Here is a 12,939-nt window from a genome sequence, read left to right as displayed (position 1 = left end):
TAAAAATTATAAAGAGGAGAGAAGACACATTTCCAAATTGCTTTCCATAAAATATAGAAATTCTTAGGTTCTCTCACCTGTGTAGGGATATTGGTGTCTATAAAAAGGTCTTAACTAAGGAAACTTTTTCCACAGCCAGGGTGCTTGTAAGTTTTCTCTCCTGAATGAATCTTCTGGTGCTCAATAAGTTACAGCTTCTTATCAACAGATTTTCTACCTTGAGGTCTCTATTCTGAACTATTTTTCTTATGGGGAATTCTAAGCTTGAGAAGTTCTTCCAGGTGGAGTTCTGAGGCTTCTCTCCCTATAAAGGAGAGAAGCAATCTTTGTTAAGTCAGGGGGTTTTCCTGATTCCCCAAATGTTTTAATAGTCTTTTGTGTAAAATGGGACTACGAAGAGCATTCCCCTCTAAAGCAACAGTGCACATTCCCCAGTTTTTTCTGCGTTGAAGAATCTTAATTTTCTCTCTTGATCTCAAAACCTGAGAGAAGAAAACTGAATAGCATATGTCACGCTCTTGAAGAAGAAATAAAGTGAGGGGAAAAATAAAGATGTGCATTGTCTAACTAAAGGGAAAACAGAATCTCCTGAAGAGAATCCCAAATCTTTTCACTCTAAGAAGTCCTAAGAGAGGAAAGGTAAACGTGGTCATTACGAGAGCAGTATAGAGCACTTGTCTAATGTGTGAGGCCCTGGGTTCCATCACCAGCACCAAAGTAAAGTTATGAAACTATTTACCCTTATTACTTGAAGAGATTTTTTTTTTTTTAAAGTTAGGTTCTGAACTGAGTTGGCTGATAAGCAGCAAAACAGTCTTTATGTGCTTGTTTTAGTTAAAGTCTAGAAGTGGATTATCTTGATAAAAAACAAAACTTACCTGTTTCTCTCAGTCCAAAGACCACTGGTAGAATTTCATCCAGTTAGCTCTCCTGCTGCAACCTATCACTTCCTTTAGGTTATCATTTGCATCTTCTTTTCATGTTTCTTCCTCTTCCTCCTCTTCTCAGAGAAAATTACTGTCTCTAATAAAATATGGGTTGGCAATAGTGACTTAAGATCAAAATAGAGGAAACTATTTAAATATTAACATTACCAAACAATATTAGCAAGATAGTTTGGTTAATGTTAATCCAAAGGAAAATATAAATTCCAGAGTATTTTATCAAAATATAGGAAGTGAAGCAAGATGCCTTATATTTTCATAGAGAAGAAGAAATTTTGTTTTCATTAGTAACAAAATGCATTTCAAATGAAATAACTAGATTAATAACAAAATACATTTCAAATGCTAGATTTCAAAGTTGAGTGGGCTGCGGTTGTAGTTCATGGGTAGAGCACTTGCCTAGCTTGTGTGAGTTCAATCCTCAGCACCACATAAAATAAAGAAATAAATGTATTGTGTCCATCTACAACTAAAAATATTTTAAATAAGAGTAATGTGGTATATGTAAGAGAAAACTTAAATCATAGATTAAAGGAAAGATGAAGACATCTAAAAATGGAAAGAAACAAACTGGTGGAGAGAGGCAAGTAACAAAGGCTTGGAGTGACTGAAGACTGGAGAACCAGGGGATCTTAATATAAGAAGGAAGAGTGGTGTTTCAGAATGCTCATGACCCACAGAGCTGACTTCAAAGTCTTAACATTGAACAGATGTCACTCTGAAAACCAGGTACAGACAACTGACCCCCTGAGAGTCAGGGAATCTGTAAGACCTAGGCAAAGCCTGAAAGCATTCCTAGAGTCCAGTACCCCTGTGACTTAAAACCAGGAGTGGTTGTCTGAGATCCAAATTTTTCTCTGTAACAGGAGCCACTTATAGGTGAGGAAAGAAAATATAAAAAGGTAGAATGTGTGATTATGAAAGCATACTTTTTACCAAAGCACTAAAGTAGCACTTAAAAAAAAATAAATATACCTATTTAGCAGTCTTGGTCATTTTTTTTAAAGGAAATAGTCTCTAAACATTCTTTTATTTATTTGTTTTTATGTGGTGCTGAGGATTACACCCAAAGCCTCACACATGCCACGCAAGTACTCCACCACTGAGCTACAACGCTAGCCCAGCATTTCTTTTTAAGTTTGTTCTTTTTTGATATACATGACAGTAGAGTATATTTTGACACATTATCCATACATGGAGTACAACTTCCCATTCTTGTGGTTGTATGTGATGTTGAGTTACACTGGTTGTATATTCATATATGAACACAAGAAAGTTATGTCCAATTCATTCTACTGTCTTTCCCATCCCCATCCCTTCTCCCTTCACTTCATTCTGCTTTGTCTAGCCCAATTAACTTCTATTTCCCACCACCTCAATTATGAGTTAGCATCTGCATATCAGAGAGAACATTCTGCTTTTGGTTTTTTGGGATTGGCTTATTTTACTTAGCATGATAGTCTCCAGTTCCATTCATTTACTGGCATATACCATAATTTCATTCTTCTTTATAGCTAAGTAATATTCCATTGTGTATATATACCACATTTAATCCATTCTTAAAGGGCACCTAGGTTGGTTCCATAGTTTAGCTATTGTAAATTGAGCTGCTATAACATTTATTTGGCTGCATCACTATAGTATGCTGATTTTAAGTCCTTTGGGTATATACCAAGAAGTGGGATAACTGGGTCAAATGGTGGTTCCATTCCAGGTTTTCTGAGGAATCTCCATACTGTTTTCTGTAGTGGTTGCACCAATTTGCAGCCCTATTAGCAATGTATGAGATTACATTTCCCCCATATCCTCATCAACATTTATTGATAATTGCCATTCTGACTGGAATGAAATGAAATCACAGTGTAGTTTTAATTTGCACTTCTCTAATTGCTAGAAATGTTGAACATTTTTTCATATATTTGTTGACTGATTGTATTTCTTCTTCAGTGAAGTACCTGTTCAGTTCTTTTGCCCATTTATTGATTAGATTATTTGGTTTTGGGTGTTAGGTTTTTGAGTTCTTTATATATCCTGGGGATTAATACTTTATAAGAGGTGCAGATGACAAAGATTTTCTCTCATTCTGTAGGTTCTGTCTTCATACTTTTGATTATTTCCTTTGCTGTGAAGAAGATTTTTAGTTCGATACTATCCCATTTATTGATTTTTTTTTTTTTTGCACCAGGGATTGATCTCATGGGCACTCAATTACTGAGCTCTTTTTAAAAAAATTATTTATTTATTTGTTCTAATTTGTTATACATGACAGCAGAATGCATTTCAACTCATAGTACACAAATGGAGCACAACTTTTCATTTTTCTGGTTGTACAAAAGTAGAGTCATACCATTCGTGTCTTCATACAGGTACCATCTCATCATACCCCCTTCCCTTCCTCTCCTTCCCCTTTTCCCTATCTAAAGTTTCTCCATTCCTCTCATGTTCCCCTCACCCCCATTATGGATCATCATCCATTTACCAGAGAAAACATTTGGCTTTTGGATTTTGGGGATTGGCTTACTTCACTTACCACAATATTCTCCAACTCCATCCATTTACCTGCAAATCCCACCCTTTTTTTGTATTTTATTTATAGACAGGGTCTCACTGAGTTGCTTAGGGCCTTGCTAAATTGCTGAGGCTGGCTTTGAACTCAAAATCCTCCTGCCTCAGCCTCTGGAGCCCCTGGGATTACAGGAATGAGCCACTGCACCCCGCTCCACTTATTGATTCTTGATTTTACTTCTTGCACTTTAAGGGATCTTGTTGAGGAATTTGGTTCCTAAGCTGACATGAAGGAAAGTTGGGCCTATACTTTCTGGTAGTAAGTGCAGGGTCTCTGGTCTAATGTCTAGGTCCTTGATCCATAAATTTACATTTCTTAATACTTTAGTGGATTTGAGAACTGGATAGTAACAGACACATTTCCTGGAAAACAGACCTACACATGCTATTTTGCAAAGAATATCAAAAGGTTTTCAAAATCACCAAACCCATCCTCTAGAACTGTGCTAATGTGGTAGCACTTGGTAAAACTTAGCAACTCCATTTTAAGTATCCAGTAGTCACCATCCCAAAACATTCTACTGGAACAGTAGATTCTAAGATTTTCCTGATCTCAGGTTAAAGACCCCCACACCCAGATGAACCCTTTTAAATAGATCTGCTTGATCATAATCCTATTTCCAAACACTAGCTACTCTATTTTTGGCATATAGGTAGGCCATTTGAAAGAAATGGAGGAGGAATATTAATGGTAATAACCCTAAAAGTTCATCAACCTGTAAGTACCCATTAATAGCCTAAAATCAAAGGGAACTTAGGTAGAAATCATTCTTATTATCAAGGTATGTGTAATTCTGCCAACATTTTTACACCAAATATTCTGCAATAGTTATTTAAGTGACTTTATTAAGTTTAATTAACTTTTTGGTTCTGGAATTGAACCTAAGGCCTTCAGTATAAAGTGGCCTTTTTGTGAGATTCGATGAGCCTTCAGGAATTTATTGTTTTACTAGTGCCTAATAATATACTGAATTCATACTCAAGACTATGAGCCAGGCAATGTTCTATGCATTCTGCTTACCTTAGCTAGTTTAATCCATTTATGAGTTGGGTATAACATTACACCCTCAAAACAGAAAAGAGAACTGTCTTGGTGAGATTAAATAAATTGCCTGAGATCACGTAGTAAATGCCAGGGAGTAGAGGTTTCGAGGTTGGAATTTATAGTCAACTTAAATAGAAACTGTCTGAAAACATCGAAATGGCCTTAAGGGACTCAGGTCACAAGTCTCAACAAGGTTTTCCTGAAATGGACTTGTACGTGCTCATGTGCTATGTGGCCTCTGGGTAGGCATTTATCATGACAGTTTGTGGATCTATAGTCACCTGAAATGAAACAAAGCAAAATTCTCAGTACTCTTCCACACAAACCCGATGCTCCGCAGCCCCCAGCACCCTTTACTCAGGGCAGCCCGAGCAGGCTAGCGGGGTGACCCTGGGCAAAAGCCTAAAAAAGCCGGGTGTGCGGTGAGCAGCATGGAGCACGGGCCGGACGCCCAGCGTTCCTCTAGGCCGCCCCGCAGCGCAGCCAGACTCTGAACGTAGCCACTACTAAACCGGCAGCGCGCCGCTAGTCGGCGCAGGCGCAGTAGCGATGCTGCGCCACGGACTTCATCTCCCGGTAGGCTCCGCGCTGGCTGCTGCGCACCCAAAAGGGTGGTGACCCCCGGCCGCCGGGAGCAGCCCAGGAAGCTGAGGACTCGTTGGGAAAAGATATCCCGGGGCGCTTGTTAACGACTCAGATTCCTGGGTCCCGCTCTGACCTAGCTTGTTTCTAGATCAAGCGTGGCTCGAAGATTTACATTTCGACAGACTTTGCTGGGGAAACCTGACCCAGGTCACTCGCCGGCCACACCCACCTCGGGCTTCCCCGCTTCCAACTCGCAGCCCCGCCCACTCCCGGCCCAACTACGGAGATCTCCCGGACTCGTCAGGTGGCCCAGCTTCCCGTCCCCAATTGGCCCCTAACTCATCCCGCCTCCGCGAGCGAATCTTTATTTTCTATTGGTCAGTGCTAAGTCTGTGTGAGACCTGACCCAATGGACGCTAGAGTATGCAAAACATGACCCGTGCTTCGGCTCGAGGAGGGGCCGTTGGATTGTGACGTATAACTCGCGCGCTGAAACTTCCGGCGTGGGAGCCGAGGACTCAGTCTTGCGTGGGTGTGTGAGGGGAGAAAAGCGGTGGAGCTCGGGACCCGCTGAGGTCAAGCTGGGGGCCTCCGCCAGGATTCGGAGATCCCAGCCCCTTGGCTTCTGCCCACGCCATTTATCCTTGCACCCGGCGCCGTCCAAGGCAGGCATAGCTGGTTTCGGGGCCAAGACGTTCTGGGGGAACCGCGATGGCGTCGGTCCCGGGCTCTCAGGAACGCGAAGGGCTGCTGATAGTGAAATTGGAGGAAGACTGCGCCTGGAGCCAGGAGCTGCCCCCGCCTGACCCAGGGCCCAGCCAAGAGGCCTCCCATCTCCGCTTCCGACGATTCCGCTTCCAAGAGGCCGCTGGTCCCCGGGAAGCGCTCAGCCGGCTCCAGGAGCTTTGCCATGGCTGGCTGCGGCCAGAGATGCGCACCAAGGAGCAGATCCTGGAGCTACTGGTGCTGGAACAGTTCCTGACCATCCTGCCCCAAGAGATCCAGAGCAGGGTGCAGGAGCTGCATCCGGAGAGCGGCGAAGAGGCAGTGACCCTTGTGGAGGATATGCAGAGAGAGCTCGGGAGACTGAGGCAACAGGTGAGAGAAAGGGCCGTTTTATCCCCGTTTTGGCCCCGAGGACTGGGACATCTCGTTTGCCTAGTTCCCCAAATTTACTTGGTTGCTCTGGGTAGACCCTACATGGGGAAGAGGGGTTTTTGTGGTTTAGTCCGCAACATTCATTCTTAAGAATTTCCCCCTATGAACATGGTGAGCAGTGAAAAGTACCCTTTTACCACACGAAGGCAGTGCCTTGGCAGTAGTTTGTTAGAGTGCCATCGTTCAAGTCCTCACTCTGCTGTTTACTAGCTTTGCGAATTTATCAAGTTATTTGATCTCTTTGGGCCTCAGTTTGCCCCCTGATAAAATACTTTTGGGGGCCATTTTGAGGGTAACAGGAGGAGTGGCATGTAAAGTTTTGATGACACTGATGGCTACCAGCGTATTATTATTATTATTACTTATTTTTTAGTTGCTGATGGACACAATATCTCTCTTTATTTTTATGTGATGCTGAGGATCAAACCCAGTGCCTCACCCGTGAGGAGGGTGCTCTACCACTGAACTACAGTCCCAGCTTATTAATGTCTAGTACCCATTAGTTCTTGTTCTATTAGGGTGGACAAAGTGATGTCCTGCAGAGCTGGGTGTCTGTTAATTGAAAAACAATTTGGCCTTGAGGCTCTGAGGTCCCTGCCACTACCCCCATCAAACTTTAGCTTATCCAGTAGTGAGAAATAGGGCAACTAGAAAAGGTGAAGGAGAACAGAAGGAGCCACGTGAATAAAGAATGTGGGGAAGATGTACAGTGGGAATGGACACTGTCCTTCCCTCCTTTAGTCTTCCCTTCCCAGTTTCACTGATGTACAAGGGATGCACATGCCTTTAGTGTAAACTGCCTTCTTTTGCCAAGTCCAAAGGGAATCTTCTGTAATTCTCTGTTGAAGACCTGCACTTAGAATCCTGTAGTGATGTCCCTTTCTGTCACCCTGTTGTGATGATGAGTGATGTGGGTTGGTTCCCAGGTCACAAACCAAGGGCGGGGAACAGAAGTACTTTTGGAGGAGCCTTTGCCTCTGGAAACAGCAGGAGAGTCACCGAGCTTCAAGCTGGAGCCAATGGAGACTGAGCGAAGCCCTGGCCCAAGGCTGCAGGAGCTACTAGGCCCCAGCCCTAAAAGGGACCCCCAGGCTGTAAAGGACAGGGGTGAGGAACAGTCATTTGGGTAGGTGGGAGGGAGGAGGGGCTTTGGGATTGCCCCCCAATACTAGCAGAATGTAGCACAGGTGCCAAGGAAAAGGAATTTCTGAAGTGGAGGTTCTCGGATGTGTCTTGAAAGACCTAGAAGTGGGGTGTGGGAGAAAGAAGGGGAATCTCTTTGAACCCTTTTGTATGCAGGACAGGCAGTATAGAGCTAGATGAATGGTGTGGGAGGTTTGGAGTGCTGCTGACAGTGTGGAAGACTGCTAGCATTCCTTTACTCTGGCCCTATCATTCTGGATATCACTTTATTATGCCTTTTGCCACCTTTGTTTTAATGTCAATCCTAAAAGCAAAGTCTGGGTGTTCTGGAACACAAACTGTTTTGTAATAATATGTGGGTTGATAAGATTTCTGGGTTGCCCCACATTTTGGAATGCCATTCTCATTGTGATTTCTATCACCTTCAGCATTATCTACTCCCTGGCTTTCTCTCTTTCCTCCTGAAGGGAACATGGAAGACAAGGAGATGACTGGGCCCCAGGTGATGTGGCAGTTCCCCTTGTTTCCCCCATCAGCACCCTCCTTCCTTCCCTGGAGTGTTCCTTTTGGGATAAGAAGGGGTCCTTTGGCCACTTGGAGGATCTTTCTCCCTAACCAAATGTGAAGCCTTCTTTGTCTCTACCCATCATGTATAGTTCTTTGACCTTTCTTCCTTGTGTGTCCTTGGCACCCCTGAGTTTTGCCCCTTTAATTCATGACTACACTCAAATTGTTCTTGGTTCATTTGGGGCTAAAAGAGATCTTGTGCTGTTTCAGTTGCCTGAAAGCATAGAGGATGTGGCCATGTACATCTCCCAGGAGGAGTGGGGTCACCAGGATCCTAATAAGAGAGTCCTCTCCAGGGACACGGTGCAAGAGAGTTATGAGAATGTGGACTCTTTGGGTAAGGACTTTCTTTCTTAGGGATGACAACTGTGGCATTTCTAACCGGGGTCTTGCCCCACAAACATGTACTCCAATTTTGCCAAGAAGCATTCTCGGGAGACCTCCCTTTTTCTAAAGTTCCCCACATTAGGATTAGATATCTACCAAGTTGACAGTTGGCACTCTAATGGACAGCCCTGGACCTAAGCTCTACTGCTGAACTCTCTACTAAGGCAGAAAGTTTGAATATAATGTACTTCCAAGGGCAGCACAAATCAAATCCAATGATTAGTGCACACATCACACATATTCAGTCCCCCAGGATGCTAAGGAGGCCTCAATGTTCTTAATTCTTTGTAATTTTGAGATGCTTATTCTTCAGAGCTTGCTTGTTTCCTGTCCTCCATTAGTATTTCTAGGCTCCAAAGACAAAGAAAGCACTGGCATCAACATTGCAGCTTATTAGCCCTTATAGTCTATAGAAATGCAGGGAAGTGGAGGGCCATGTGGAAATTTGTGAAAAAAAGCAGGTTAAATGATGCATAAATTATAATGCATCTATGTGTTGAACTATTGTGCAGAGATTAAAAATGATGCATATGAAATGACAAACTGATAGTTGGATTAGAAAGAGGATATACAGAAAATTATTATACAGTTTCCTCAACTTTTCTTTGAAGATGAAAATTTTTATAATAAAGCTGGAGGAGGTCTTAAACACAATTGTATAATTAGCTATATCGCAGCACACGCCAGTAGAAATCACACTGCAGTTTATTTTCATCTATCAGGTTTGTATAAAAGAATCATAGTTTTTTGGACTCAGATACATTATTTCTGCAAAGGGCTTTTTACTGGCTTTTGTTTCTTTTCATTGGGACCAACTCCAGGTTTTTCATCACTTTTCCAGTGCTCTGTTGCCCAAAATTGAACAAAGCTCCTTTAGTGAGTGCTAACTAGGAAGAGAAAAATAAGATTTCAATTTGTTGGAATTGAAATTGTTTGGGTCCATGTTTGCTGGAGGTGGAGTGAGGTTTTTGGTTTTATTTTTTAGCATAGCCCAGAAATAGCACATTTGGGTTTTAATCTCATCATCCTTTCAGAGCTGTGGGTCCTTTTCTCATTGTCATATTTTCTCCTTGGAGTTGTCAAGTCAAATCATATTTATATGTAAGAGTCAAGGTTCTTTTGATATGTTAAACTGATTTTTCAATGAGCTAACCATCCTGAACATTGTAATTTTATTGTTGTTTTAATTTCAGAAGTGTACATTTTCATGGAAAAAAAAAATCCCAAGTGTGTTGAAAGTCTTAAAACCAACCAAACAAAAAAATAGTCTCCTCTAATTTCTTTCTGTAGAGGTAACCACTGGGAATAGTTTAGTGTGTGTATTCCAAGTAATCAATGTCAGACTTGTTGAGCATTCATCTCCCCACTAAGAGCAGGGAATAAGGTTATCTTTTTACCCTTGCTTGGTAGAGGAGAGTGGTGATATAGCAATCTATTTCTTTTCATTGTAAACAGAATCTCACATTCCCAGTCAGGAAGCCCTCAACACCCAGGTGGAACAAGGAGGAAAACCATGGGATCCCAGTGTCCAGAGTTGCAAGGAGGGTGTGAGCCCCAGAAGTGCAGCTCCAGGTAAGAAATGAAGGTGAACATCTACCCAGCAAGGCATCTTGAGGTTGAACACAAGATAGATGAAAGTTGGGTACAGGGCCTCCTACTACTGCTGGCATGGAGGTACATTGTTTCCTGTGTCTCCACTGCTCACTTTCCATGCCTGTGAGGCAAATGAGGAACCCAGGGTGCAGACTGAGGAAGCACTCACTCTTAGGCTCACTTGGCCCATCCTAGCCTCACTCCAAATCAACCACTCCTAGAAGTCAGAAGCAAGAGGCCCCGTTGGAGGTGAGGTGGAGACCTTAAGAAGGGAATTCCAAGACTGGTCTGAGCTCTAATTCATTGAGCATCTGCCCTATCCTTTATTCAGATGCTTTTCTAGAGTGCTGTACTTATAGGGAGAGGATGGGAAATGGAGGTAGAACCCTTTAGGGCCTCTGACCTGAAAGATAGTTAGAGACGTGGGGTTTTCTTTCCTCCAGTGTCAAAATAATATAGAGGTTTGGCTTTAATTTCTCTACCAGGGGAAGAGAAATTCGAGAACCCAGAAGGAAGTTCTCCATCTGTTTCCCTTGAGAACACCCATCCTCAGGTGCTGTTCCCTGGCCAGGCCAGAGGGGAAGTACCCTGGAGTCCAGAGCTGGGAAGACCTCGTGACAGGGCAGAAGGGCATTGGGAACCTCCCCCAGAGGACAGAACAGAGCAGTCCTTAGCTGGAGCCACAGGTTGCAGAGAACTGGTGCGACCAAAGGAATTGCAGCCAAAGAAACTCCATCTATGTCCCTTGTGTGGCAAAAATTTCTCTAACAACTCAAACCTAATTAGGCACCAGAGAATACATGCAGCAGAAAAACTGTGTATGGGTGTGGAGTGTGGCGAAGTTTTTGGTGGGCATCCACACTTTATGTCACTACATAGAGCACACCTAGGAGAGGAGGCCCATAAGTGCCTGGAATGTGGAAAATGCTTCAGTCAAAATACCCACCTGACCCGCCACCAGCGTACCCATACAGGTGAGAAACCTTATCAGTGCAGCGTCTGTGGAAAAAGCTTCTCTTGCAACTCTAACCTTCACAGGCACCAGAGGACACACACTGGGGAGAAGCCCTACAAGTGTCCAGAGTGTGGGGAGATCTTTGCTCATAGCTCCAACCTCCTTCGGCACCAGAGGATCCACACCGGAGAGAGACCCTATAAGTGTGCTGAGTGTGGGAAAAGTTTTTCTCGGAGTTCACACCTTGTTATTCATGAAAGAACCCATGACAAAGAGAGACTTGACCCCTTTTCTGAGTGTGGGGAGGCCATGAGTGACAGTGCCCCCTTTCTTACAAACCATGGAGCCCACAGAGCTGAAAAGAAACTCTTTGAATGTTTGACTTGTGGGAAAAGCTTCCGGCAGGGAATGCACCTCACCAGACATCAGAGAACACACACAGGAGAGAAACCATATAAATGTACCCTTTGTGGGGAAAACTTCTCTCATAGATCCAACTTAATCAGGCACCAGAGAATTCACACAGGTGAAAAACCCTATACCTGTCATGAGTGTGGAGACAGTTTCTCTCATAGCTCTAATCGGATTCGTCACTTGAGAACCCATACAGGTGAAAGACCCTATAAATGTTCTGAATGTGGAGAAAGCTTCTCTCGGAGTTCACGCCTTATGAGTCATCAGAGAACTCACACTGGTTAAGGACAGTGGGACTTCTCTTAGCCCCGGAATCAGTGGCATATTCAGAGGTCTTACCAAGAGCCCAGCTGGCTAAATGACCTGTCTTCCAGGTAGTTGATATAAAAGAATATGAGGCTCATTTAGAGGGAGGTGCAGAGGCAGCAGAGTATTAGCTTCACACTAAAAAGGAGTTCAGTCTGCAGTAGTAAGGATATAAGTCTTTGAAGTGACCTGCTCTGGGTCACTTTTTGTCTGAAGGTGCACCCACTTTCTTGGTGCATTTAACCAAGGTGTGGTTTGGGTGCCTTACTGTGTCCATTTTTAACCCCAAAACTTTGGGAGTCTGAGATCTTTTTCTACTCCTCCCTTTGGAGTCAGTAGGAGTGTTTGGGCTCTTGGGAATGTTTGAGAGCACAGAAGAGTGGCCAAGTCTCCTAGGAAACCAGCTGGAGGTCAAACAAACCTGGTTGTAGGTTGCAGCTCTCTTGAAGGCTCTGGCTAGAAAGCTGTGGGCAGTCTTGGTCAACCACCACAGTGCAGTGGTGCAAGGAGTGTCCATCGGCAGACCACATAAGCAAGTATGACTGGAGACAAAAAGGAACCAGAGGTTTGAAAGAAATTCTGAGGTGGAACTTGCAGGTAAGCCCAGAAATTGGCAGATGAAATGGGTGAGTGATTACTCCACCCTTTGCAGAGATTGAAACCTTCCCTCACCATTGTCAAAAAAAGAAAAAAAAAATTACAGAGCTCTGGAGTCTTGTTCCTGGACGGAGGGTTCCATCAAAGTGGATCCTACAGAAGTTAGGGGATTATGTTTTCCCTGTTGAAAATGTTTGAATGGTAATAAATATCTTTGGGAAACATGAATGTGTGTGAATCTTGATTAAGGGCCTTTGTCTTAACCTCAGTGTTGATCTGTATCCAGCCTCTTCTCAGAGGCCCAGGTTTCTTCTTGTGGACTTCCTGGGTTGGTCAGAAAGGTTTTGACAAAGGTGGCAGCATATAGGCTGCGGGAAGGTGTGGGCTTGATGGGTTCTGGGCTGGATTCCACCGACTAACAAGGTCAAGCTGAATGGCTGCTTGGTCTCCCAAAGTTGTTGTTTCTTTTTTTGCATAGCACTGAAAATGTTTTCCATTCTTTGTTAAGAAAGTTTATATTCTTGGGCTGAGACTGTAGCACATGTGAGGCACTGGGTTCGATCCTCAGCACCACATAAAAATAAATGAAGATAACTGTCTGTCTACAACTAAAATTTTTTTTTTTTAAATTATAGTTTTATAAAGTAGCTTGAGGCAGGTTAGGCTTTTCAAAAGACAGG

General features: G+C 43.4%; 1 protein-coding gene across 3 annotated transcripts; it reads left to right on the top strand.

Moving 5' to 3' along the window:
- Positions 1-5,643: 5,643 nt before the first annotated feature.
- Positions 5,644-12,472, top strand: Znf263 (zinc finger protein 263). 3 transcript variants are annotated; one of them, XM_026385236.2, is made up of 6 exons: positions 5,644-6,237; positions 7,224-7,404; positions 7,908-7,942; positions 8,218-8,344; positions 9,850-9,966; positions 10,473-12,472. In XM_026385236.2, exons 1-6 carry the CDS (start codon positions 5,851-5,853, stop codon positions 11,639-11,641), a joined length of 2,016 nt encoding a protein of 671 aa, XP_026241021.1. In that variant the 5' UTR covers positions 5,644-5,850; the 3' UTR covers positions 11,642-12,472. The 3 variants fall into 3 exon arrangements, with proteins under 3 accessions (XP_026241021.1, XP_026241019.1, XP_026241022.1); XM_026385234.2 differs by having other exon boundaries at positions 7,869-7,942; XM_026385237.2 differs by lacking the exons at positions 7,224-7,404; positions 7,908-7,942.
- Positions 12,473-12,939: the final 467 nt, after the last annotated feature.

The sequence above is a fragment of the Urocitellus parryii genome, chromosome 9, assembly GCF_045843805.1.
Source record: "Urocitellus parryii isolate mUroPar1 chromosome 9, mUroPar1.hap1, whole genome shotgun sequence".
Lineage (NCBI taxonomy): Eukaryota > Metazoa > Chordata > Mammalia > Rodentia > Sciuridae > Urocitellus > Urocitellus parryii.
The sequence above is the reverse complement of the archived record's forward strand: the minus strand, read 5'-3'. Positions and strand labels throughout refer to the sequence as shown.

Coding starts and splice junctions, on each gene's coding strand:
- Znf263 (XM_026385234.2), top strand. CDS start 5,851: ATGGCGTCGGTCCCGGGCTCTCAGGAACGCGAAGGGCTGCTGATAGTG. Junction 6,238..7,223: donor TCGGGAGACTGAGGCAACAG/GTGAGAGAAAGG, acceptor GTTGGTTCCCAG/GTCACAAACCAAGGGCGGGG. Junction 7,943..8,217: donor AGGAGATGACTGGGCCCCAG/GTGATGTGGCAG, acceptor GTGCTGTTTCAG/TTGCCTGAAAGCATAGAGGA.